The sequence below is a fragment of the Candida tropicalis genome (assembly GCF_000006335.3).
Source record: "Candida tropicalis MYA-3404 genomic scaffold supercont3.5, whole genome shotgun sequence".
In the NCBI taxonomy this organism is placed as follows: Eukaryota; Fungi; Ascomycota; class Pichiomycetes; order Serinales; family Debaryomycetaceae; genus Candida; species Candida tropicalis.
Window position 1 is genome coordinate 15,895 of NW_003020057.1, and position 26,684 is coordinate 42,578.

The window sequence follows — 26,684 nt, forward strand, 5'->3', positions numbered from 1 at the left end:
TGATATGAATGAGTGTGCCAAATACAGAAACCTTTGTCGTAGTTACCTCGTGGACACTATGGATATATTAAACAAAGCGGGGCTCTCTGATTTGCAAAATATTCAAGAAAATTTACATCATGTTCAGGGCTGTTTAGTAGCATCGAGTTGCATTATATGGATCATGAGTGACAATATTGGCTCAAATTCCCTTCTAGTTGGTGAATATGTTGTTGAAATTGCAAATCTAGTTTACTTGATTGTGAATTCGGTCTTGGTATCTGTGTTAGACGTTCAGAATAAAGATAATGTTTTAGATATAGCTTGGGTGACAAGAATTGTCTCAGAAGTGGCATCATTATTAAAACAACTTGGACGATTGAATTCAAAATTGAGTTTAGAAGAAGAAGCGCTCACAAAGCTAGAGCTTACCTGTATTCAATTGATTTTTGAGGAGACATTTACCCACGGAAGATTGACCTTGTTCCCCATTGATCCACTTCGGTATTCGGCAGCATTATTTATTATTGATGTTTACGAATTTTCAACTACACAAAGATCTTTCTTGTTAAATGAATTGATAGTTAATTTTTTACGTTTGCCGGTCAAGAAAATGGATGTTAGGAACTACCAAATAGAAAGAGGAAATAAGATTATGTTATATTCAATGATTTGTATCAGAATTTGTCAGGTGAAGGATGGCACTGCTGAGCGTCTCAGTTCAGGATTAATACAGCGAGTAGTGGAAAAGTTTGATTCAACATCTAAATCCTTGTTTGAATATTTGATTGAGGACTTGAATTTGATGTTGCCGTATCCAGAATGGGCGGGTTCTTTATTGCTTTTGAAAGTATTGGTTGAGCAAGTCCTCGACACCTTGTTGACTAAAGAGAATGCTCCACCAACAGAAGTGTATTTTCTCGATGTATTGGGAAATACTTGCAAGAATGTTCTTGTGTTGAAGAATTCGACATCAGTCACGGACAAAGCAGAAGTTCTATTGGATTGTTCCAGATATGGCGGTTCACGCGAGCTGGAATACATGGAAGAGCTTCTTCTGGAGCATAACACTGACAAGTTTTGCTATACTCTACAGTTGTTAAAAGAATTAGATGGTTTTTGCTCTGTGTTTTTAACGTCCCTAGTGCATTTTCTAGAAAGTCCAAAGATTAAAATTAAAACAAAGACGGTAAAAATTCTTGCAATGTTATCTGAATATCATCCTAGTTTATTGTCTTCAACTGCCTTACAACAGTCATTATCGGCACGGTTGTGTGATGAGGCAACTCTGGTAAGAGATGCAGTCTATGAATTTCTTGGAAAGTATATCAGATCACATCCTTATGAGGCCGATAAATATTGCAGTCAATTGTGCAATGCATTGAGTGATGAAGGTATTTCTGTAAGGAAGAAAGCTATTAGGTTGAGCAAGGATATATATCCCATGTTTGGTACAGAAGCAAAAATATCCATTGGCACAAGGTTATTGAAACGATTAAATGACGAAGAAGACAATATCAAGAACGAATCGGTATATATGATGATGGAATGTTGGATAACTCCTTTGGGTAATAGTGACAAGTCTAGATTGGCTGTTCAAGAGCTAATTAACCTTGCCACTTCTCATCATAAAACCTTGGAGAATCTTGAACTATTCTTAGAGTCGTATGTATTCAAGAAACCTGATGCCCTGAAATTAACTGACTGTCTTATGGAGACTCTTTTGGATTTTGTGGCTGAAGATTCAAATTCTAAAGAAGGGGCATTATTATTGCTTTCAATTTGCAGTAAATGCAAGCCAGAGTTGATGGGGCAAAACAAACTCATAGCGTTGCAGCCATATTTGGTAGATGAGAATAATTGTTCAACTAAATCCTACCGGTTTGCTTTGGGAGTTTTAAAGAATGTTTTACCTACTGTTACAGCACTCCGACCGGATTTCATCAATCCCGTACAAAGTTTCTTGCTTAGAAAGTTGACTAGATTCTCGAATAAGGAACTACATGAAGCTGTTCCAAGTTTATGGCAATTCTGCAAAATCAAGAAAGATTTCCTGAAAATGGTGAATGCTGCTATTTCCACAATAAAAATGATGCGAAAGTATCTTGATAACCAAGACTTGAAGCGAGACAATAGACTTGCAAAACTATTACAACTATTGTCCAACTTGATTAATCATTGTGAATTGGAAAAACATCGAGAGGCATTTTTGAATGCGAATATTGGGTTGAAGCAAAATGAACCAGTAGTATCATTGGCTGTTAAATACATTTCAAGTTTTTGCCAGTCAAGTAATCCACTGTCGGTGGAAATTATTGCCGTGAGCAGTCTTCTTGTCACCTGTACAAACTATCCTCGGATATTAATGTCACCTCCGGTGCTTGCAATTTTTGATGACGCGTTGAGTTGTTCCACTCCTGAAATGATCAAGTCTGTCATCCAATCTATGATAGTTTTCTTGCGTGAGAAGGATAGACCAACTAGCTCGTCTAAATCCAGTTTGGAAGACATTATCGATGACGCATGTCCAGGAATCGTGCAAAGATATATCAATAGAATCTTATTGTTGAGTCTTTCGGATAAGGGCGAATACTCATATTTGCCATTCCAGTTTGTTCAAGTGGCATTGGAATTGGGGTTTGCCAATCCAAAGATATGTATGCCTACAGTAATGGCATTGGAAGCTTCTCCGGTTGTGATAATACAGTCGTCCGCAATTAATATGCACAAAGAATTGTTTGAAAAACACGAATCCTTGGTGGATTCCAGTTATCAAGAAGGTATTAGATTGGCATTTGATAACCAGCTTATGAGTGTTCTGTTTTTCAAGGTTGTGCATGAGATTGTGCAAGTATCCAGAAGCTCCAGGAATAGGTTTATTCAAGCAATTTGCAAATCTATGAGTTTAGACAAGATTTCCTTTTTGCTATTTTGTATTGAGAGAGTACTGATGATGAGTTTCAAAAGCATGGAAGAGATACTTATCATTTTGACTGAATTACAGGATAATGTTCACAGTGTTGATCCGGATTCTATTGAGTACAATCATGCGCTAGCTGCATGTGCAATGATCGAGTTGTATCGTCATTTAACAAGTGTTTATAAAATATCAGATGACCAAGTTGAATCCTTCGGTACCGGGGCTTTTGAAGTTGATCAAAAACATACACCGAAAGAGGTGAGACATGCTGCATTATCGTTGGAATGGTATCACAGAAAAATTAACGACGCTAGTAACATGGAGCAATGTATAGAAAATATAAAGGAGTTTACGTAATGTATAAATGTGATTCAGAGCCTAGCTCCGATTCAGCCAGTTTTTCAAACTTACAGGTAATTGATAACCATTACGGAATGTAGGAAGATCGTCAAACTCGCCACCAAAGAGCATTGTACCCACTGTTTTAAAATCAATCTCTGATACATCTTCCAAATCCTCCAACCTAACCTTGGAAGTGATCCTTGGTCTTTTCTGTTTACGTTCCTCTATAGGTTCATCAAACCCTTCAGAGTCTTCAAAGTCGGATGTGATTTCTTCTTCTTTCCTTTCCTCTTCTTTTTCTTCTTCCTTCACCTGCGCATCGTGTTGATTTGTTGTTTCTTTTACTATTTCCGGGTCCTCCTTGTATATCTGGCTTCTTAGGTTTCGCATCGAACTATCCTGTGAATTTCTATCTACGATTTCCGGTGGAGCAAGAGGATCAATAACCAAGCAGTATTTGTCATTAAGATTGAGCCTAACAATAGGTCCAATTCTTTGTCGTCTTTCCCATTCTCGATGCTGTCTCAATTGTTGAATAGGGATCTCATATTCGGGATCAGATTCGTCATCGCCATAGTCAACATGACTCTTCACATCAGTATTAAATATATCCTGTCGTCTTCTCCAAAGATCGTGTTTTCTTAACAATCTTTCGATTTCAGTAATTGTTAGGTCACGCTTTCTTTCCATCTCTTGGTAATCTTTGACATCCTTGATCGATGTTATGTTTGGGAGTGCTTTGAACCAATGTAACTGATTAAGATCCTCTAAATGTGACTGTAGTGTATCCAATTCCCATAAGTTTTTGATCTTTTCTTCGTTTGTCATTTGCTTCTCATTTCTTCTCATCTTACGATGGAATATTTCATAATTGGAATCGGGTAATGGATCATTCTTCGGAGGTCTACGAGGAAGAACTCGCTCAATTTCTAAAACAGGCGATCTCACAGGTAAGTTGGGTAATTGTGAGCTGGTGTATCCAAAATGCTTATAAGGGGATTGACTAGAAGTAGTTTTGCTTGCAATTAAAATGGGCTTTCTTTTGTGCAAATATTCATTCACATTATCGAAATCAAACAAAGCTGCGTTATTGACTTTTGGTTTGACTGTGGTAGAACGTAGTTTTCGAGACGACGACGAGGATGTTGTTGTTGTTGGTGATACTTCAGTTTGTACATTCTTCTGCATTAAATTGTCTTCTTCTTGCTGGTGATGGTGATGTCGGCGTGGTTCCATTTTGGCCATAAATTTCAGAATAAAATCCAAAACAAGGTAGATCTTTATATTTTAAAAAAAAAAAAAAAAAAAAAAAAAACTTAAAAAAAAAAAAATAGAAAAATATCACAACTAATGCACGTCTCCATATGTTATCACCACGAAAAAAAAAAAATGGAAAATTATTAAAAGTTAAGAACACCCTGTGTAGTCTCAGAGCCTTCAGTTCATGATGATTAGAAGAAGAATAAACGACAACAGACAAGTGAATTCTGAACCAGAATACGAAAAAGAGAAATTGGATGCACCATTAATTAAATCGCGTCCTCTTAATTGGAAGTTATTACCAGTAATTGCCTTATTATGGATCGTCTTGGTTCATGTATTTGAAAGAACAGTCCCTGCTAGTGTCATATCAAAATGCTCTTGGGATAATTGGGAAGGTTGGAAATTTCCTGAATCGTCACATAGGATTGTTCTCATTGCAGATCCGCAAATTGTGGATGATTACTCTTATCCGAAACAATCCAGAATCCTTAATTTTTTCATCAAAAGATTAGCTGATAATTATCTTCATAGAAATTACGAATTGGTAAACTCCATCTTAGATCAAAATACAACCATATTTTTGGGTGATTTATTTGATGGTGGAAGATACTGGGACGATGATCAATGGTTGGAGGAGTTTAATAGATTTAATAGGGTATTCCCAAAGAAGGAAACCCGTTTAGATATTAGATCTATTCCAGGTAATCATGATATTGGGTTTCAAACAATTCACCCTCATGTCTTGAAACGTTTTGCAGAACATCACGGTCCTTCAAACGATTATATTGTTTTGGGTAACCACTCAATTGTCTTGTTTGATTCTATATCATTATCTCATCCTGATACTGAAATCAATTCCAAACTGGATGCATTTTTAAGTAACATCAATGAAATGATCACCAATGACTACCCAAGAATTTTACTTACCCATGTGCCTTTATACAGGTTCCCTGACACTCAATTGTGTGGTCCAAAGAGAGAAAAGAAAGATAAACCATTTCCATTACAAAGAGGCGACCAATACCAGACCGTTATAGAATATGACATTTCCAAAAGAATATTAAATACAATTAGACCACTGCTTATATTTGCCGGTGATGACCACGACTACTGTGACATCACACAGCCATATGAAAATAACGGCTTAGCTAGAGAAATAACAGCTAAATCTGCAGCTATGACGGGCGGTATTAAACATCCCGCATTCCAGTTGTTGTCTTTGAATACCAACGATAATGGCACAGAGACATTTAAAACAGAAATTTGCTACATGCCAAATGCTTTCCATGGTGTGTACGCTTACTTGGCATTCTTGATTATCTCCAGTATAATCCTTAAGAATTCAAAACTTATTCTTTTGAATGTTTTGTTTGGCTTGTTTATAGTAGATATGTATCATAGAACTATTTAAACTTGAAAAATCTATCTGCATAACTTGGATTGAAATCATCTCTTTTGCTGATGTATTGACGAACGTTGTAAGGTTTCATTTGAGCTAATTGTCCCTCTGTGACTAAGGAGTTAACCAAGTCAGCCTGTACTGTAAACAAGTTACCAATTTCTTTCAAAATCTGGAATTGTTCAGATAACTCAGGGATATTCCATTCATCAATAACACTCTGGTAACGCAATACATCCTTTGTCAATACAATCCCACCAATTGAATTGACAGTGAATTTCTTGTAATGTTCCAACAATTGGTGCAAAACTTCCATACCAATTTTTATTAATATTTTTTCTAGATTGGCACCATTCATCGCTTTCAGTATATTGGCATGTACTTCGACAAGGAAATTACTTACTAGTTCACAAGCTTCAGTATCTTCTTCAATGTTGCTACAATTAAAATCTTTCTTCTTTTGCTTACTTAACAATGCTTGTAATTTGTTTTTAAATTGTTCCAACGTATCCTTGAGAATGATATTCAATGATGTTTCACATTGAGCAACAAAGCCGTTGACCAAATTACTCATTCTGGTTTTAATACTTGGTGTGTTTCTTGCTATTGGTAATATAATTCTTTTGATACACGAAGACATTAAAAACAACAACTCACTAATCGTGCTAAATGAACTCAAATAATCCAAGTTGCTAATCCTTTTGGATTCATCATAAACAACCTCTAGTCCACCACCAATGTAAAGTTTACCAAAATCAATTATTAATATTTCCAAGATTTCCAATGCACATTCAGGTGCTTTACTATTGCTGACCAACTCTAATCTCGCAACCGATTCAATAACACTTTTCAAAACGGTCTCCACGTGAGCAACGTCAAGTGATCTGAATTCATTCATAACGAGTTCAGAGTCTGAACTTCTTGATCCAGAACGCTCCTTAAGCTTGGCAGTCACGTACTCTTTAAACTGATTCATTCTCTTTCGTTCAGAAGCAAAACTAAATCGATCATTCTCTGGCTTTTGTGTAGTGTACTCCATATTATCCATGTTTTCCAACCTAATGGCCAAACTTCTGTTCGTTATTACGCTTTCATTTGCAGTATTAAACTGGTGCACAATTCCATAAACAACTTCTTCAAGGTTTTTCTTTTCACGACTGAAATAAACATTGTCACCAGTGTATTCAATGAACAAGTCAGAATAAGATTGGTCAAGGATGGCAGCAAGATCTTGATCTTTGTCAAACTCTTCTGTGGTTAAAAAGTCTTTAATTTCGGAAGTAAAATCACCAACTATTGTTGATAAGCTATGCAATACTCTAACGTGAGCCAAGAAACTGACCGTCAAGGATTTCTGCAATAAAACAGTCACTTTGTTTCTAATAATCTGAGCATAAATTCTTTGTATGAAAATCTTTATCACTGGAATTGGATCAGCAAAAACTTTTCTACTAATTCTGGCCCTCGATTTGATTTCAAATTTTAAATTATCAAAAGTCTCTTGTACATCAAGTTTAAAATTCCCATTATTAGGATCAGATAAGAGTTTCCATTCAGTTTCGTCCAATGTTTGTTCTTCTTCCTGGAGTACGATATCATTTTTTATAACAAAAGTCTGGATGACATTTATTCCTTCATTGTACTCAAACAATATTTGGGCAATTTCATTCATCATTTCAAAATCTATATCATTCTCATCTTCTGATGCAATTTCAAACTTTCTTAATAATTCTTTCTCCATTGTGTCTCCAAATTGTTCAATAGTAGTAATGCACTTCATTGACTTGGGCAGCTTCTCTTCCGCAACTTTTTTTGACAAGTTTATCAAATTTCTTACAGTCTTTGCACACTTTAGTTTATCTTCCATGTTTCTACTTGTTCTTAATGTTTCCAATGGCAAATATTGTTCTTTGGTAAAAAATCCATGATATGCTCTAATCAAGAAAATTGTTTCCAATGATCTATCTCGTGAATTAGTAATCTTACTTAATGTGTTCCCCAATGGATTAATTTTACTAGACACATCCAGGATCTGATTATCCAACAAATCGAATTTCTCGGTTGCTTGATCTATTTCATTATTCAACTCCAAAACATTCTCGGAATGTTTCAATTCATATGAATCAACCAGTCTTTCGTTCTTAACTCTTTCATCATTCGCATCAATCTGTAATTGTTTCAATTCTCGTAATGTACTCTCAAAAGTTCTGATGTACGGCTTAGGATCAAGATATGCTTTGTTGTTGACTTCGGCCCCTTTAAGGAAATGATCCTTACTGATCTCTTCAATGAACTCATTAACTGACTTTCCACAAAGAAAATCATCAATTGTTAATAGTTTCTTGATATTCTCATCCAATTCATATATAGAGAAACTCATTATCGATCCCCTAATTAAAAATCTAGTAGTCTATGAGTAAAGTGTAAGGTGTGGTCGGATGTTGATAGTGGAAGAACAACAGAACAACAGAAAAAAAAAATGAAGCGAGTATGTAAAAGAAAGTCTCACACATGTCGTAATGACGAAAAAAAGAAAAACGACATACAATCTACAGCTTAATGTTCAACACTAATTTTAAAAAGGTACAATTAAAGAAAATACATTAATACTATAAACAGATATAAATATTCAAACTTTAATCATCACAATTAGTTGGCTTTCAAGGTCAAGTGACATTTACCACAGTATTGTCTGTCTTTCATGTTAGCCATGAAGATACCGGCACCACAGGTTGGAGCTGGACATTCTCTTCTCAATCTTTCAACGTTACCTTCGTTGTCGACTTTGTAGTAGGTCAAAACAGCCAACTTGTGTTTTCTGTGCTTGTGCTTGATCTTCTTTGGAGTGGTGTAAACCTTCTTCTTTCTCTTCTTACCACCACCTCTCAATCTCAAGACCAAGTGCAAGGTAGATTCCTTTTGGATGTTGTAGTCAGACAAAGTTCTACCATCTTCCAATTGTTTACCAGCAAAGATCAATCTTTGTTGATCTGGTGGAATACCTTCTTTGTCTTGGATTTTAGATTTGACATTGTCAATGGTGTCGGAGGATTCGACTTCCAAGGTAATAGTTTTACCAGTTAAGGTCTTGACGAAAATTTGCATCTTTAATGGCTTGTCGGCAAATAACTATGCTTCTTTCTTACCAAAAGTTGGGATAGTTCGAAAAAAAAAATATCAAAATCAAAAAAAAAAGTGCAAGTAGCAGTTGTACTTTAAGAAAATTGCAATGGCAATGAGACTGTAGCTCAAAGGCGAAAAAAAAAAATTTTTTTCTCACTATTCTCACAAAACTGTATAAGCAACAAAAATTTGTGTGTATCACGTGTATGGGATTAGGGTTCCGAAGCCCTAACCCAAGAAACTTTTATGGCGAAAGTAATTTCTTAGGGGTTTTGGAAGTTGTAGTTATAGTTAATTGTGACACTGTAGTTATCATTTGTAAGAGAGCGGTTAAGTACTGCAATATTATATCTTTACTTACTTTGAGGGTTTTTATGTTGTCGTATGTGGGTTATATTATAGTATTATGATGAACATACTTAGTTGCAAAATTTATGCTGATATTTCCACGAAAATTATTTGAAAATTAGTCTTCAAAGTGGGGCAATAAAGAGATTCGCGCAATTTTTCCGATTAATGATAAGAAATGGTTATCACGATAGTATTAACTTTTAATGTGATGGATTCAATAATGAGAGTAATAAATGGATGATTTTATAAAACTTACAAACAGACAAGATATGTTTCAAACCATGTTATATATTGCATAATAAGCAACAATGATTCGTTAGTTTCTAGGTTGCGGTGGATCATGCAATCTCCGAAACTAAAGGAGAAAGAAAAAAAAAAAAGGGAAAAATATTATCAGCATCAGTGGTGGGAAATAGAGAAAACAAAAAAAAAAACGGAGGATCGTCGCAAATATGGAAATTTGATGTTCCAATTGTATAATACCGGGATTCCAACCATTATAAAAACTACAATTAAGAAACAGAACCACGTTCTAATTTATAATTCCAATTTATCTCCTTTTATAGAGTATTACACCCATGTCGTCAAACTTGACAGGATCCACTGCTGTTTCCGATCCAGAGCATAGGATTGGAGATAGTGTGTTGCAGAATCGAAAAGAGGTCATCCCATCAGAAACACCACGTTTTAAAAGACGCTTGACTTATCCTGAACTTCGATTTGATGATCCCGATTTAAATGAGATTGTATATGGAGAGAAACAAGCAAAAGAAAGTAAATTTAAACGATTCCTTAAGATAATTCTATGTCAGGCCTAAATATCCAAATCCGATTCATAGTCATCATCATCATGGTCGGCATTGATGCTGGTGCTAATAGTTGTTCTGTTGATTGATTTCCTTTGAATTATATTCAAATTATATAAATAATGTTCTAATTTGTCATATGTCAATGAGTTTCCTAACTTTTCAAACCCAACCAATCTATCATATTCGCTTCCAGACTTATAAGCAATTACACAAGGCAAAACTTTCAAATTTAGCTTAGATACCAAAAAGGGACAGTTCTCAACAGTTATAGTGAAAATAGGTAATAGCGGGAAATTCTGAGCTAATAGATTTAAAACTTGATTCATCTTTATACAATTTTTGAATTCAGGTTGATAGAAATGTACTAAACAATCCTTGCGTTGTACTATCTGATCCATTAATTCCTTTTCATTGGTGAACTCTTGTAAACTACCCACAGACTCTAGTTGATTAATAGATTTAAATTCTTGTGATAATTGTTGTATTCTTGATTCTCTATATTTGGACAAGTCTTCGTCCATTTCATTCTCTAACGATGCAAATAATTCATCTTCATCTTCGGAATTTTCCTCTCTGTTTATTTTTGACGACTGATACTTCTCCAAAGTTTTGATATCTTCCAGATTCATAATGTTATTCCTATCTGTGGGTTGAAAAAAAAAAAGACAAAAGCAAAAAACAAACTGTTATGAAAAAAACAAAAAAAAAAAAAATTCGGGTGCTTCGAGTAAAAACAAAAAAAAAAAAAAAAAAAAATAGTAGGTTCAACACAAGAACCGTCAACGCGTTTCATGGATAGCTACTTACGCTTGTGGAATTCATTTTAATTTATCCATCAATTCATAGATTATTTTGATGTTAGACTTGATTCTTTGTATGTTCTTTGGATCTTTGGATACTTCTATGAGTTTGACCAAATTATCATTGATTTCTTGCACTGTGGCTGAGATCATGGTCAATTCCATTAGTATTTGTTGTTGCTCAACATTCTCTTGATCTTCAGGTGTAGTAATCAATGAGGACGGAGGCATATTATAGTGGCTTTAAACAATTGACAGGTAGAATGAAACCAAGTACGAGTATTATAACTAAAAACAATCAAAGAAAGAAAGAAAAACAAATCAGAGAAATTACATTTCAATTATGGAGATGTGAGACACCTAAAAAAAAAAATGTAGTGTCCCTACCAAGATCGAGTAGGAATCATATATATTTGAATGTCTATTAAAAATGCCCTATATTCCTCTATTTCTTTTACATCAACACTCATGTCTTCGTTTTTTCTTTAAAACAGTATTCTCAGTTTCTCTTTCTTTAAGTAAATCTGCAACAAGTTTCTTTAATTCTTCATTTTCTTGAATCAATTCCATTTTGATTTTTTCATTATCGTTAAATTTTTGTAACAAGTAGTTGAATTCCTTACATAACTTCAAGTAAGTAGTCTTCAAAGTACTATACAACCCCATTGTCCTTGAGTTATCAATCATCAAATTCTTAACATGACTGACTGTATCTAGATTAATCTTTGTTTCTGGTTCTATTGGTGTACTATTACTAGTAGTAGTTTCGACTGGGGAACAGGCCGAGACCAGTGACGCCGACATAGGAGTCATTGCCATGATTTTATTGATCTCTTCTTCTATATCAAAATTAAAGTCATCATCAGTATTGAAATTAAAATCGTTATATTCTATTGGTTCTTGTTTCAAAAGCATGAAGGGGAGGGGGTGGGGGAATGCTGTATGTGATGAAATTAAATGCAAAAAAGAAAATAAATAAATCAATATAAAATCAATTTTTTTTTAAAAAAAGTATATGCAAGAAAGGAAATAAATTTAATTAGAAGGTTGAAATGCAAATAATGCAAGAATCGAATGTGTTGTATAAAGTGTGGTAGGTCTATGTGAATCAAAGGGTCAAGATGAGAGCGATGGGTGGTGAAAAAAATATTTGGCACTGTAGCCGAGAACGAGATGAGAAGATGTGCAACTTTGCCCATAATAATAACAGAAAATTAATAAACCACAGGTGAAAACAGTCTTTACAATTATTTCCAATATGCTTTAGACGATAATGTGATTAAGGAAAAAAAAAAAAAACCCATTACATGATTAGAACTATAACAAGATTCAACATATATAACAAATCTCATACATACACACATATATACATAAATAAATAAATAATTAATTAATTGAAATGGACTATTTACAGATAGATGCAAAAAAGGGAATGTATCATAAACCAATACGAATTAACGAATGAATGCATAAGGATAAAAACCAATCTAAAGAACTCCACTAATGCCAAACAGAACTAAATAACAAAAAATAAAATAAATGAAAAAAAAAAATTTAATGTGAATAAAAAATGAATCATTAACCAAATACTTTTGCAACTCTAGGAATCTTTATACTATTTTCTTAACTTCTTGTAAGATGGTACTGTTTTCAAAAATTCCATTCTCCTCCCATTTTGAAGTCAACTTATTCAAAACACTTTCAAAAGCTTCCTTACCGGTTTTTGCATTCTGACCAAATCTTTCTACTGACCAGTCCTCCAACTTATCACACAATTTGGATAACGAAGCAAAAGCAGTGATCTCTGCACTTTGCAAAAATGTTGTTCTATTCAATGGGAGTTCTTCATCTGGCTTGTAAATAACAGTCTCTTTCACCAACAAAAGATTACTCATGGTCAAGTTCATGGATTTCATCACCAAAGTCTTACTTATCAAATCCACTTCACTTACTTCTCTAACATAACTGACTGTGGCACCTCCTACTATGAAGGATAACCATCTTGGGATTGGTTGCTTACAACCAATCAATCTCTCTGTTCTTAACGTCTGGTTGTTGTTGATTAGTTGTCTATCCAAGATATCCACCGATATCACATGGGTGGATAATTCATTTGGGTATTTTTGCCAGTTTGCTGCAGTAACTTGATCCCATGGATAATTAAAAAAATGTTCACTTTCAAATAACTTCATCGCTATATCAAATAATTTGTGTGTATGGAATAAATAAAAATAATTTATAAACAAGCGGGAAATTAAAAATTGGATACAATTTTCAAATCCCAATGTGTGTTTAAGAGATTCCTCATTCCTTATATACTAACTGGGAGGATGAAAAAAAAAAGAAAAAAAAAAGAAAAAAAAAACCTTTTCCGAACCTTTCCTGTGAAGTGTGCAGGAAAATGTGGGATTATTTTCTTTTCCCGGTATTTATTATTTATCGATTGGTTTCACAAGATTATTGAATACATGATAAATTAGAACCAACTAGAATTTCCTTCTTAATTACTGTCAATTATCTCAGCAGTATTCCGTGTCTACCGTATAGGGATGTCAATTTCTTTTTAGAACTGTAAGACCCCACGAAATGAAAGTCAAATGGTTGACTCGGAAGTACGCAATCAATCGTCCATTAAGGTTACAAAAAAGTCCCAATCAATGAAGTCAACCACTCTGCATCGCGTGCCACTAATCCTGCGTCACTATTTTTTCTCTTTCATTTTTTTTTTACGGCCGTCCTCCCGCGCAACTTTGCTGTTGTTGCTTGTATTGTCTCTCATAGAACCAACCAGAACTTTGAGAAATAAAATCGAAAGACAAGAATGCACGTGATTTTTTTCTCCACCTTTTAACTTATCAGAGAGACATAAGAAGTATTGTCTATGTATTATCAGAACTCTATGGACTATTTATTATGAATAATTTTTTTTTTTTGTATTTTTTTTTTTGTTTAATCACTTTCATCACTTGAACTATCACTGGAACTACTTTCATCTTCACTACTACTATCATCACCGCCACCAAACACTTTTGCTAATTTTGATCCAGGTTTCTTTTGTGGTGAAATTGTTTGAGTGGATACTTTTCTCTCCACGGTAGTATTTGGCTGTCTCAAATCTTGTAATGATGGTAATCTGCCCTTTTGTTGGAATGCAGGCTTCTGTTTAACTTCCGGTTTGGAAGGAGTTTCCTCCTCTAACTGGGCCGCAATTCTTTTTGCAGCATCTTCTATGAACTTACTACTTGGTGTTCTTGCAGCAGAAGGTTTAGTAATTCTATGTGCTGGCATTGTTCTTACTGTAGATGGTGTTTTGACCACCAATTTATTTGGTTTGGTACTTTCGGAAGAACTATCACCATCTTCGTCATCACTGGAACTATCATCAGATGAATCCTCTGAGGAACTGCTGTCGCTACTCGAACTTTCTTTCTTTGTAAACTTCCTTGGGGTTATAACTGGTTTGGAAATAGTTCTTTTCACCATAGGAGTTTTAACAGCTATAGGAACACTTTTCTTTTCTTTCTCTTCTTCTTCTTCTTCTTCTTCTTCTGTGGAACTGTGACTTTCATCACTGGAGCTATCACTTGAGCTGTCACTCTCATCACTGTCGTCATTGGAGCTTTCCTTTTGACTAGAACTCTTATCCTGATTAGGTTTTCTTGGTGTAACAACAGATTCTACTTTACCAGTTGAAGTGACCAGCTGATTAGCATTTGCTTTGTTTTTCACTACTTGAATGTCCTTTTCATCTTGACTAGAACTGCTTTCATCACTCGAGCTATCGTCGTCACTTGAACTATCGTCGTCACTTGAACTACTTTCTTCGGAAGAGTTTGAACTGGCACTCGAGCTTTCCTCTTCACTGGAAGTCTTGATTTTAGTTAATGCAGGTTTGGAAATAGCAGCTGGTGAACTCTTTTTTGGTTCTGCAGGTTTATAGAAGACAGACGGATCTATCACATTTTTACGAATACTTGATGCCTTGCTTACTACAGGCTTTGTTTCCTCTTTTGATACTTGTTTCTTTTTGATAAGTGGTTCATCGTCACTTGACAGTTCGTCGCTTGAATCATCACTTTCACTATCACTAGAATCTGATTCATGTCTTCCTTTGAATAGATTCGTTTTGACCGGGCTGGAAATGCTTCTTTTAGCAAGTGGTGTCTTTTTTGCTGACTGCACAATACTTGGAAGCCTCTTGAAGATCGGAGAAGTTGAAATCTTTTTCACTTCAGATGCCAGTGGTGATGATCCAACAACTGGTTTTACAAGTGCCTTATTTTTCACAACATTATTTGAAGTATTTTTCTCTTGAGTGGTCTTAAGCTTATCATCTTCTTTATCATCCATATCAGAGTCATCGTCACTACCTTTCATATCTTCATCTTCGGAATAATCATCACTACTATGAACAAATTCTTCACTTAACTGAGGCTTTGTAGATGATGCTGGCCTGATATTAAATGCTGGCTTTGGTTTTGTAAGAATTGGTGAAGGAACAGGTGATGTTTTTGCTGCCTGTGCAGCCGCCCTGGATACTGACTCAAGGATAGATAACACTCTTGGATTGGATTTTCTTGCAGAACTACCTGCTTTAACTTTATTGATTTTTGATGAGGAGACTTCTGGAGTTGATTCAGCAGATTTTTCCTTCGATTTTGAACTGACTGATTTTTTCAAGTTTGTTGCTGATGACGCTTTTGCAGTTGTTTTGGTGCTTGACTCAGAAGTATTGGTTGAGCTTTTAAGACCCAGAGGCACTGAAGAAGAAGTAGCTTGAGCAGCAACAACCTTAGCAGGGGTAGCTTTAGCAGCAACAACCTTAGCAGGGGTAGCTTTAGCAGCAACAACCTTAGCAGGAGTAGCTTTAGCAGGAGTAGCTTTAGCAGGAGTAGCTTTAGCGGGAGTAGCTTTAGCAGGAGTAGCTTTAGCAGGAGTAGCTTTAGCAGGAGTAGCTTTAGCAGGAGTAGCTTTAGCAGGAGTAGCTTTAGCAGGAGTAGCTTTAGCAGGAGTAGCTTTAGCAGGAGTGACCTTAACAGGAGTGACTTTAACAGGAGTGACTTTAACAGGAGTGACCTTAACAGGAGTTACCGTAGTAGACTCATTGATCATTTTCTTTGGCGTTCTTTGAGAAAGAGGTTCATCGTCCGAAGATTCCTCATCAGAAGAATCAGAATATTCAGTACTAGAACCACCCGATTCACTTTCGGACTCGCTTGAAGTTTCACTATCAGAAGTACTATCAACATCTATCAGATCAACAGCATTGGTCCTAGATGGGGAAGATAACACCTCCGGTTTAGATTCAACTTCTTTAGCGTCGTCTTCAGAGTCACTTGAACTCTCTTCATTATTTTCTGAGATCACTTCTTCTGAATTTTCTTCGTCAACTTCATCTGTTTCAATTGGGGTTTCTTGAGTCTCCATGGTTGGTTCTTTATCCTCTTCACTTTCTGAATAATCCGTAGAATCAACGTTACGTTTGTCCACAATAGCCAATTTTGTAGAAGAATCAGCATCTACTTGAGAACCATTACCGACAATGTTCTTGATATATTGTTCTTTATCTTCTTCACCATCTCGGTTTGTGATCCCAGTATCCTGTGCCTCTGAAATCTCTTCTACAACAGGACTTTCCATATCATCCATGTCTGGAATTTCAACATCTTCATTGTGGTTTTCTTTTATATTGTTTTCTTTTGAAGGAACAGCAATTGTACTTGTAATATCTGAATCGATTTTAGATTTTCCATTTTCAGTGTCACTTTGAGTTGAATGATCATCATTCTCATCGGATTCACTATCTCTATGTTGATCAGCATCAGCATCAGCATCTTCATCACTACTGTTATAAGTTCTTCCCAATTTAATGTGCTTTGGCAAAGAAAAAGTAAAGCTACTTGCCGGTCTCGGAGTGTTACTATTGCTGCCAATTTGAATACGCAGTTTGTTTGTCAAAGATGAAGGAGTAGAAATTTTTTGGGATGTTGCTAATCCTGCGGGTGGCTGAATTACATTATTGACTTCAACAGGGACAGTATTCTTACCGACAATAACATTCATTCCATTTGAGTTATCTGGCAAACTACTATTAACCGGTGGTGTTTGTTGTTGTGGTAATACAGTTTTGTACGACACAAAGCCCAGCTGTTGTTGATGAGCATCTGACGCTGCTGCTGATGGGACTAACGGCATAGCACCAGAAACTGGATACAGTGGCACATTCTGGGGCAATACAGGATGAAAAGTAGCAGCAAGCCCGATACTAGGACTATTTTGACTTATACTTGGGCTTCGTTTGTTTCTTGGTGGTACTGCAGCTCTGGCAGCAATTACTGCATTGTAGGAATTCTCGGTTTCTTGACCTCCATCTGATCGAGCATTATTTCTCGTAACATCTCTACTTTGATCACCGTCACGAGTAATTGATGATGATGATGATGATGATGATGTAGTTGTACTTATTTGTTGTCTTGTCAAGTCTTGTTTAGAAGAATCAGTGGTTGGTGTGTTACCATTCAAGAGAGTAGCATTAGCACTGGAATGAGGAGTGTATTTAGTTCTCTTGATCTTAGTTGTAAATGAATCGTTACCCAATTCCTCAGCTTCCTCATCGTCGTCATCGTCTGCTCCTTCATCGTCATCTTCAAAGGCACCAACAAAATTCAATTGATTTTGTTTTAAAGTTTGGATAATCTTTGATTTCTTAATAGTTTGAACCTCATCATTTGCAGTCGTCTTACGTTTACGTTGTGGTGTAGCAGGATTCGACTTTGAAATTGGTTTTCTAACTTGATGTGGTGAAATAGAACGTTCATCGGGTGCCTCCAATTCGACTTCAACATTTACATTACCATTGTGAAGAGCTCCAATAGTCAGTGAATACAATGTAGACTTTAAGTGCGACTTATCGATGGATCTCTTCAAACCAGAATTGATAGTCTGGAGATATTTGATCAATTCGTTTTGATTAGCAGGTAATGATTGTTCAGCTGGATCCTGAATATGGTATTGAAAGGTTCCTGGAGAATTTTGGCTTTGTAATTCATTGTATAAAATGCAAAATTTGAAATACAAGTTTTGGTCTTCTATGGCTGCTAAAATATCATTCACAAACACTTCGTTTACTTTTTGCCAATCCAATTGATGGTCTGGTGCAACATATTCTTTGAATTCATTCAACTTGTTCATTATTAGTATAATATCTATAATCTCGTAGTGATAGTCGTGAACATGATTCTCAACAAGCTCGATGTTATCAATGAAGAAGACTTCGGAGTGATACTTTATTCGTAGATCAGGTTCTGGGCCCACTTTAGTTCCTAATAAGTTAGAAATCCAAATACAGAAACTGTTAAACTTAAAATAAAGTGGATCAGTCAATAATTTTTGTATAAGCTTGTTGTAGTTGAGAAGCAAGTTTGGTACAATTTTTGTTGGTACTAACAACGATTTCATCCAGTTCTTCAAACCATAATCACTTGGAAATTTCATTCCATTACGTACATAGTACTTGTCAACAGATTTGTTTATATAGAATAACTCAATATTTGAAAATGTGCCTCTTATAAAACAATTGTTTTGTAATATCAATAAGATTTTTCTACCCTGTAATTGCAATTGAAAATTTATTCTTAGTAGGTAAATGTACAAGTGGTAGGGATTCATCAAACCGGTTGGAAAATAATTAAAATTATCATCTTTGACCGAGCTGATGATCAATGGGTCTAAGAAATCAGTTGCTGAAAGATTCCCCAGTAATGTAATAGTGATCATCTCCTGATCGACTGGTAAATTCAATTCATCCAAATAATAAACATCCTTGGATGTATATGAATTCTTCTGTTGAACAAGCTTTAATTGAGTTGGTATATCGATCTCTTCAACATTATTTTTAGTTACATCATATCTCTCAATAGCAGTGACCAATTTTTCTTGATTTACAGGTGAGATGGAATTCAAATTTGTTACCAAATCAAGAACATCATTGAGATCTGTTTCAGGATGATACAACTTAATTAGATATTCCAAAATCATGTAATAATTCAACTGATGAACTGAATTACGTCGGATTAATTTGCTTGACTTCACAATCAACTCCAAGGCATCCCTCGTCAACTCTGGAATCAAACTCTGAAAATAATTCCATGTTTTCTCCAATGAATAATTCAAGTCAATCGAAGAATGGTAATTATGATGCTCTAGTATGACTAGTTTAACGTCATCACCGATAGACAACATGGCAGAATGATAATATCAAAAAAGAAAGAAAGAAAACAAGAAAAAGAGAGGTTTTCTTTTCTTTTCTATTGCTTTGATTTGTTTGGTTTAGTGTATACCTAAAGTGATGATCTTGATTGTATTATTTTTCTTTTATTTTTTTTTTTTCCACTGTTTGTTCTTGATCTTTTTTTTTTTCTTCTTGCATCGGCAGCGTCGAAGGAGCGATGATGTTAATAAAATGACCTGTTTGTGTATTTATTCTTTTTTTCTCTACCTATTCAACCTAATGATGATATCTATGGATTTAATTATTTCTATGTAGCATAAATACATCAATACCGAGTTTTTTTGTACTTGTGTTGTATTTCTTTAAAGTTATTTCGAAGCTCAAGATATCCCATATGGATCTTTCCAACAAAATGATCTGCCAATCTTCTGTCATTGTCCAATCTCGACAAGTACGCCCCACACTCATCACACACTTGTAGCTTCTGTTGTGAGGTTTGACCAACATTTTCTGTAATTTTACGAGCTTGTTGACTGAGCTTTTCACGGTCCTGACATTTCTTATCCAACTCAATTGAATATTCTATGGCTTTGCTTGATTGATTTTTCTCAATTAAAAAGTTCAACTCCTGTACCATTAACCCAATTTCCACATCTAGGTCATCCAACTCTTTGGTCACCTTAGCAATTTTTTCCTTTTCCTCTTTTGTATGTTGTAAGCGAAGTTGGGCATTATGGATATTGCGGTCTAACTCAGAAACATATTGTGATAGTTGCTTGTAGTAATCATATTCTATATCAGGAAACTTTTCTCCTAACTTCTTGGTTCGATATTCATACTCCATTTTATGTTTCTGTAAATGTAGATTGGGACATTCACCGAGATCTTGTTTGGTTCCCACAAATAAGTCATGAGGACAAACTCCTACTAAAAATGCACGGCACACTCGAGGAGATGTCATCTCAACTTCCATACGTCTTATAAGAGATCCATGGTCTCTACCCATTAATTGTTCTATACGTTTTCGTTGTTCTTCAGCCATGTTTTGATAAGTGTTTATTACTTGCCATTGTAGATGTATTTTGAATTTTTTTTTTTTGATTATATTTTTATTTTCCATTCTCTTGAACACTCCGCTCCGCTCCCACGAAACTGGCCCTAGCTCTACGTCGAAAAATTTATTTTTTTTACCTCGATTAAATTACAAACCTTTAAGTCCTATACAATATTAACATGCTGGTATGCTTTTTGAAAGACTGACTTGCTCTTTGAACAGATCTTGATCTTTGATGAACTTATCTAGATTATTAGTCAACCAATTAAGTATCACAAGTAGACTATCACTACCAAAATCATATTCTCTGACATTTGCACTTATGTTTCTTTCATATGCCTTGTACGTTTTGATAATTTTTACCATCTCAAATTGATCTTGTTTACATAACCGAACAACAAGATTTTCATTGAAATTATTTTTGAAAGTTACATTCAAGGGAAGTACAGGGTAGCTTTCTGGAATATGCAACATAAGATCAATGCTTCCATTTTTTTTCCAAAGGTCTGGAACTGATTTTTGTAAGACGGGAATTGTAACTTTATAATTTTCATCTCTAAACAAGCGGACTGAGTCTTCTAACTTGAAACACATTTCATCAATTAATTTCTTTCTGTACTCTCTCATCTGCGGAGTAATACGAGGTTTTGGTTTCTCTTGTTGTTGCTGTTTCAACTCAGCCTTTGGTTTTGGTTTCGTCTTTGGTGTTTGTTGTTGTGGTTTTGACTTTTCTGGTTTCTTTTTGGTTTTGACAAATTTGATTGTATCTTTCTTTTCCTGTTTTAAAAATAATTCTAAATATTTATCCAAAGTCAAGATCATTGAAGTCAACCCTATCCCATCAACCAATTCAATTTCGTTATCCTTTATGATACCCTGTGCAATATCGACTATTCTTCCAAATCCAATTTCTATATTAACAGCAAATCCTCTAGGAATTTCATCGTTCAAAACAACAATTCGAGGTCTTTGTGATTTTTCTTCAGGGAATTTACTAGGAATAGTGAGGTTGATTTTCAATTTTTCCAAATCATACGGAAACTCTGGATCTGATGGTTTGATTATAAGGGACAAGTATATTGATGCATCAGGTTGGTGCTTTATAAATTCTAACAAGTATTTTTGCAAGTAGGACAAACGGGCATGGTTCTTGTAACATTTGAAATAATCAGGTTCAGCTGTTTCTTTATCCTTGACCTCCTTGATAATGGAACGTGCTGGAGAACCGTTAACAGTAACCGGCTTAAAAGTACGCATCAACTTAGAAATCTGGAGAAATCTAAGGGACTTTGTAGGATCATTGCTTCGACGACTCATTTTAATGTTTGCTCTTTTGGTGATACTGTTTCTTGGGTTATTTGTCTTTTCTGTTGCCTTTTTTATAGTGATTTTTTTTTTTTTTTTTTTTTTTTTTGTTTCGGTGTGTTTACCTTGCATGAGTGAGTAATCATTCTGACAATAAATAAACAATGAAATTAGAAATAGTCAAGCGTACATTCAACTATGCAGTGATCAACAAACCATCAGGATTAATCTGCGCCGCCAGGGGACCGAATAACATTGTTGATGCAGTTTCAGAGGAGTTCAAACAATTTCTTCCCACAGTTAGCTCATCGCAATTCAGAATTGTACAACGACTCGATAGATTTGTCACTGGGGGATTACTTATTGCTAGAAACAAAAAGTGGGCCGATAAAGTTCGCAAGTCATTCTATGGTGGTGGCAACCTAAAACTCATTAGAAGATATGTGGGTCTCATCCCTCTTACCAATATACCCAAGAAAACCAAAGGAGTTATTGAACACGAGATTGAGGCACTTGAAAAGGACTACCGGGGAAAACACGAGCCCAGAAAAGTGCTAAAGTATACTGCAAAGACACATTATCAGTTATTACCAGCTTTGGCACGGAAACTCGAAGGTGATTATCCCGTGTTTCAACAAAGCCAAGTTGTCCCGGCTATATTCCAGTTGGAAACCGGCAGAAAGAACCAAATCAGAGACCATGTGTTACAAGAGTTTGGAGTTACGTTATTAAATGACGACAACTTTGTTGATTTTAAGTTTAATTCGGAAGAGCCAAAGAATGTGAATAGTACGATCTTCAAAAACAACCAAATAGGGCTTCATTCGGGATTATTGATTATTGAAAACAATGGTGTTTCAGATGAAATACTTTTTCCTGTCAACGAAGTGAATGACAGAGAGTTGTGGAGTACATTTCTTAATGACAACGGAGAATTTATTAGCCCGATACGTAATGCTTTATTGAATTTTGATTATTAGGTATCACAAAACATTGTCTAGTAAGGTTTCATTTTTTATTCTATTAAAAATTTTTTTTTAAGAAAATTGTTTCATCATTTTGTTGTTTATTGGAATGATTAGGAAATGGATACAATAATTGGAATATAAATACGCTAGTTATAAATAGAGTAGATTTGCTTCTTGAATATCATGTAAATATAAATTTATCAATAGATACAGTTACAGCAGTATGCAATTAATCTTCTTCTTAGTCGGGTTGGTTGTCCCATTTATATCCGCATTGGTTTTAAATGCTGGTTCAAACTTTGATGATGATAATGACAGATCCGGTATTATTTCTTTGGATTTCCAAGTACATCAGGTTCCATCCAATCGTAAAAGAGGATTCTACCGCACACAAGATTTAATAAACCAACAAATTTATTACACGGCTGACATTTTTGTTGGGAGCAACAAGCAAAAACAATCGGTTTTGGTAGATACTGGATCATCCGATCTCTGGATTATTGATTCCAATAGCTGTAGTAGCATCACAGAACAGTGTAAAGAATCCGGTGTTTATAACCCAAGAACTTCCAAATCTTCAGTCAATCTTACTACTCCGTTTTCAATTCTGTATCTCGATCAATCATCTGCAGAAGGACACTGGTTCTTAGATAAAGTCAAGATAGCTGGTGCGACTATTAAAAACCAACAATTTGCTAATGCCCATACAATCACACAAGGTATAGGTGGTGACATTGTATGTGGAGGAACCCTTGGTCTTGGTTTCAAAGGTAATGAAGTAGCTGACACAGAATATGACAACGTGCCTATTACCTTGAAGAAACAGGGCTTCATCAAAAAAAGTGCATATTCCATTTATTTGAACTCTGTTTCTGCACAAAAAGGTTCTATCTTGTTTGGTGGCATTGATCATGCTAAGTATACAGGTGAATTAATTGCACAACCAATTGCAGTTGAAGATTACTTAGCACTTGTTCTAGGTTCTGTTAAAGTTAATGATGAAATTTTCAATGTTCATCAACCAGCTCTTTTAGATACCGGTTCATCTTGGACATATCTTCCACAAGAAATCGCCGACACAATTGCGGACAATCTCAATGCTACTTGGATTTCCAGCGAAGATAACGAATACTATTCAGTCAGATGTGATAATGTTATTGGTAATATTACCTATACTTTTGATGCTGGTGCTTCCATCACCGTCCAATTTGCAGATTTGGTATTCCGTGACACCGATGGCAATTGTCATTTAGGCATTGGAAGGGCTCCATACTTTATTCTCGGTGACACCTTTTTGAGACTGGCGTACGCCGTTTTCAACTTGGACGACAAAACCATTTCATTGGCCCAAATTAAGTACACCAACAAATGTAAAATTAGAGCAATTATGTAGGACATGAATATGCTTAAATTTATTATTTTAACCTATTATATAAATTGTAGTTTCACCCCCCCACATTAATTCACTGGATTGAAAATGGCCACTCCTTGATTGGGTTGCATATTGTGACGTTTAGGGGGAGAAGAATTGAAAGGGATTGGAAAATTTTCCAACGGTATATAAACGTTATTTAATTTCCTACTATTACATATTAGTCATGGAAGTATAGCTAATATTTTAAAATATTATTCTTTATTCATAATGAATTCTATGTTCGAACTGTTGAAAAACAATCACAATTTAGTTTACGGCAGTGGTGGAAGTAGTAGTGACCAAGGCTCTTCCAATCTTTCCCATGAAGTCGTTGCTGGTGCTGCTTCGTTTGCTGCAACAAAGATGTTTGAGGATAGACAGAGAAAGAAGGGACTTCCTGTTAGTCATTCGTTTGCAAAGAAAGCTCTCAGTGCTCTTGCTGGTTCTGAAATCGATAAGATCTTTGAAACCAAGGGATTAAATCACTTGGATAAAGAACAGACAAAAAATGAAGCTATTGAAAAGGTCAAGCAAGGATATGATGAAAGTTATGGACAACAAGACCAATGGTCACCAGAGTCCCAATCACCAATTTTGTGAGGAGCTATTTCTTATTTTCTTTTATTTTATTTTCAATAGCAAATAAGTATGTGTAATATGCAAAACACAACAAGGTTTTATGTCAGAACTCAAGAACTCTTTGTAGTACTGCTAATAAAATATTTATTGAAAACACAACATCTGTCTCATATATTAAAAATTAAATCATACAAATAACTATTAAACTGAGAACCTAAGCCCAATAACCTAATAAACTCATCAATAGCATACCGACAATCAAACTTGTCAAGGCAGATAATGTAACCCACAAAGAACTGTTGCTTAAACTTCCATGTAACCAGTCATGTGCCCACATTTCAATTAAACCAGTCCAAAGTAAAATACCAGCAGAGAAGGAGTCCAATGTACCTAAAGCAATGATAGTTGATGGATCGTTCCCATTGAACTTGTTCAACACACCAATACCAATGGCCATACCCAATGGGGTAATCAAAGCAAATGCAGCAGCCATGAGCAATTTCACGTGCATCTTTGCATTTTCAATACTAAGAATTCTCGAACCCAAAGCCAACCCTTCAAAGAACTGATGGAAAACAATCACTATGAATAAAGTAATAAAGTATGAATCGCCTGCGACAACAAGAATAACACCAATAAGAATAGAGTGAAAGAGAATACCAGCTTCCATGATAAGGACCGATATCTTATCATTAACTGAGATTCCGTGTGGAACAGACTCTGCGCTTGAAACCTCCACAACTTGTTTCTCTTCTTCTTTTGTTGAAGCAGCATGCCCTTTTGTCAAGGAAACTCGGTTCTTGAGCACTCTATGAGCAAAATATTCCAAAAGGAAAGCCACCAACAAACCTGCCATAGTTATAGCTGCACCTGTACCTTCATATACAATATGTAAACAGGAATTGCTCCACATTAATTGTGCATGAGTTATTAAATGGATGAACACAGTGGAGATAATGACCCCTGTACCGAATTGCTTGATAATAGTAATGATGATACCGTCTGTGGATAATTTGAACCATGATTTCAAAAGGAGCGGACCAAATGAACCAATTGCAGAAGTAACTAATATGACAAACAACAAACCAATTCTTAAAGGTATATTATAATCTCTGTCAACTCTTTCACAGGATTCAACATCTGCACTACCTCCAACACAATGTTCAACCCCCGCATGGAAATGACAATTGGTTCCAGACGAAGATTCGGATTCATCCAGGCCATCTTCATCAACAGCGATAAATTGCACTTCGTTTCCTTGATAAATGCAAAAAACTTCATCATCGTGAGAATGACACTCTTCATAGCTAGTTGGTGCCGCATCGGTGTTGGTTGGTGCGGGGACAATGGAACCTTCAACACCATAGCCATTAATACAATATTGAACCGAGTCGTGGAAGTGACAATCTGTAACAGCAGTCGTTTGTACTGAAAGAGATGAGCTAGACCCAGAATTGGTTGTAGAAGAAGTAGTAATAGCTAATTGTCTTGTTGAAGTAACATAAATAGTACCATCTGTTTGAGATGTAGTGGTAGGCAATCTGTAGTTTCTAGTTGAATAAACAGTAGTTGTCTCAGCTGTTCCCTGGGCAATGAAAAATGCAACAATGGGGATAAAGAATCTCATTCTGCTCTTAATATTTGGTAACCGTTATTACTAATATTATAACCACGAAAAGGGGGAAACAAATATTTAAATTAATTAATAAATTAATAAATAAGTGAAAAAAAACTAAAGGTAAGGGAAATAACTGTTGAAACAAATTGAATATCTATATATCAATTGTTTGATGATATTCATACTTTTTTATAAAGGGAAAACCATAAAATCTGTCAGTAGAAAAACATTTTCAGTATAGGTGCCAAGTAAATGTTGTCATCATGTAATAACCACTAAATATGATGGGCAATTTCGCCTTTTAATTGATTCTTGGCTGAAAAGTCAAAAACCGATATTACATTTGAAGTGGAATAATAACAGAATGGGTTGATTAATTAATACCCAGTATGTAATTTCATTTTCTTTGTACGCCAATTGGTACGGCAACGATCATAACTACACCAGTCCAATTTGCCAAGATCTGCTGCAAACTCAAAGATAGAGAGAAAAAAAAATTACCTTCGTCTGCTAATTAAGCGTAAAACTCA

The 26,684-nt window shown here is 35.3% G+C and overlaps 15 protein-coding genes across 15 annotated transcripts; 5 read left to right on the forward strand and 10 right to left on the reverse strand. All coding sequences in view use genetic code 12, as the record gives it.

The window, feature by feature from the left end:
* Positions 1–4: 4 nt before the first annotated feature.
* On the forward strand, positions 5–3,256 carry CTRG_03738 (cohesin-loading factor complex subunit; the record flags this gene model as incomplete). The annotated part of the gene is made up of 1 exon (XM_002549395.1): positions 5–3,256. The coding sequence occupies one exon, from the start codon at positions 5–7 to the stop codon at positions 3,254–3,256; it is 3,252 nt and encodes a 1,083-aa protein (XP_002549441.1).
* Positions 3,257–3,277: 21 nt separating this feature from the next.
* Positions 3,278–4,486, reverse strand: CTRG_03739 (uncharacterized protein; the record flags this gene model as incomplete). Its single annotated transcript, XM_002549396.1, has 1 exon — positions 3,278–4,486. One exon carries the CDS (start codon positions 4,484–4,486, stop codon positions 3,278–3,280), a length of 1,209 nt encoding a protein of 402 aa, XP_002549442.1.
* A 199-nt stretch (positions 4,487–4,685) lies between these two features.
* CTRG_03740 (putative lipid phosphatase) lies at positions 4,686–5,915 on the forward strand (the record flags this gene model as incomplete). Its single annotated transcript, XM_002549397.1, has 1 exon — positions 4,686–5,915. One exon carries the CDS (start codon positions 4,686–4,688, stop codon positions 5,913–5,915), a length of 1,230 nt encoding a protein of 409 aa, XP_002549443.1.
* Positions 5,908–8,283, reverse strand: SEC10 (exocyst subunit; the record flags this gene model as incomplete). Its single annotated transcript, XM_002549398.1, has 1 exon — positions 5,908–8,283. The coding sequence occupies one exon, from the start codon at positions 8,281–8,283 to the stop codon at positions 5,908–5,910; it is 2,376 nt and encodes a 791-aa protein (XP_002549444.1).
* Positions 8,284–8,552: 269 nt separating this feature from the next.
* Positions 8,553–9,008, reverse strand: UBI3 (ubiquitin-ribosomal 40S subunit protein S31 fusion protein; the record flags this gene model as incomplete). The annotated part of the gene is made up of 1 exon (XM_002549399.1): positions 8,553–9,008. One exon carries the CDS (start codon positions 9,006–9,008, stop codon positions 8,553–8,555), a length of 456 nt encoding a protein of 151 aa, XP_002549445.1.
* A 1,183-nt stretch (positions 9,009–10,191) lies between these two features.
* Positions 10,192–10,815, reverse strand: CTRG_03743 (uncharacterized protein; the record flags this gene model as incomplete). The annotated part of the gene is made up of 1 exon (XM_002549400.1): positions 10,192–10,815. The coding sequence occupies one exon, from the start codon at positions 10,813–10,815 to the stop codon at positions 10,192–10,194; it is 624 nt and encodes a 207-aa protein (XP_002549446.1).
* A 630-nt stretch (positions 10,816–11,445) lies between these two features.
* Positions 11,446–11,901, reverse strand: CTRG_03744 (uncharacterized protein; the record flags this gene model as incomplete). The annotated part of the gene is made up of 1 exon (XM_002549401.1): positions 11,446–11,901. The coding sequence occupies one exon, from the start codon at positions 11,899–11,901 to the stop codon at positions 11,446–11,448; it is 456 nt and encodes a 151-aa protein (XP_002549447.1).
* Positions 11,902–12,596: 695 nt separating this feature from the next.
* CTRG_03745 (uncharacterized protein) lies at positions 12,597–13,178 on the reverse strand (the record flags this gene model as incomplete). The annotated part of the gene is made up of 1 exon (XM_002549402.1): positions 12,597–13,178. One exon carries the CDS (start codon positions 13,176–13,178, stop codon positions 12,597–12,599), a length of 582 nt encoding a protein of 193 aa, XP_002549448.1.
* A 757-nt stretch (positions 13,179–13,935) lies between these two features.
* CTRG_03746 (uncharacterized protein) lies at positions 13,936–19,227 on the reverse strand (the record flags this gene model as incomplete). The annotated part of the gene is made up of 1 exon (XM_002549403.1): positions 13,936–19,227. One exon carries the CDS (start codon positions 19,225–19,227, stop codon positions 13,936–13,938), a length of 5,292 nt encoding a protein of 1,763 aa, XP_002549449.1.
* Positions 19,228–19,541: 314 nt separating this feature from the next.
* Positions 19,542–20,336, reverse strand: EXM2 (Exm2p; the record flags this gene model as incomplete). Its single annotated transcript, XM_002549404.1, has 1 exon — positions 19,542–20,336. One exon carries the CDS (start codon positions 20,334–20,336, stop codon positions 19,542–19,544), a length of 795 nt encoding a protein of 264 aa, XP_002549450.1.
* A 108-nt stretch (positions 20,337–20,444) lies between these two features.
* On the reverse strand, positions 20,445–21,707 carry CTRG_03748 (uncharacterized protein; the record flags this gene model as incomplete). Its single annotated transcript, XM_002549405.1, has 1 exon — positions 20,445–21,707. The coding sequence occupies one exon, from the start codon at positions 21,705–21,707 to the stop codon at positions 20,445–20,447; it is 1,263 nt and encodes a 420-aa protein (XP_002549451.1).
* A 32-nt stretch (positions 21,708–21,739) lies between these two features.
* On the forward strand, positions 21,740–22,555 carry CTRG_03749 (pseudouridine synthase; the record flags this gene model as incomplete). The annotated part of the gene is made up of 1 exon (XM_002549406.1): positions 21,740–22,555. One exon carries the CDS (start codon positions 21,740–21,742, stop codon positions 22,553–22,555), a length of 816 nt encoding a protein of 271 aa, XP_002549452.1.
* A 211-nt stretch (positions 22,556–22,766) lies between these two features.
* CTRG_03750 (pepsin-like aspartic protease) lies at positions 22,767–23,936 on the forward strand (the record flags this gene model as incomplete). The annotated part of the gene is made up of 1 exon (XM_002549407.1): positions 22,767–23,936. The coding sequence occupies one exon, from the start codon at positions 22,767–22,769 to the stop codon at positions 23,934–23,936; it is 1,170 nt and encodes a 389-aa protein (XP_002549453.1).
* Positions 23,937–24,185: 249 nt separating this feature from the next.
* On the forward strand, positions 24,186–24,557 carry CTRG_03751 (uncharacterized protein; the record flags this gene model as incomplete). Its single annotated transcript, XM_002549408.1, has 1 exon — positions 24,186–24,557. The coding sequence occupies one exon, from the start codon at positions 24,186–24,188 to the stop codon at positions 24,555–24,557; it is 372 nt and encodes a 123-aa protein (XP_002549454.1).
* A 193-nt stretch (positions 24,558–24,750) lies between these two features.
* Positions 24,751–26,163, reverse strand: ZRT1 (Zrt1p; the record flags this gene model as incomplete). Its single annotated transcript, XM_002549409.1, has 1 exon — positions 24,751–26,163. The coding sequence occupies one exon, from the start codon at positions 26,161–26,163 to the stop codon at positions 24,751–24,753; it is 1,413 nt and encodes a 470-aa protein (XP_002549455.1).
* Between the last annotated feature and the right edge of the window lie 521 nt (positions 26,164–26,684).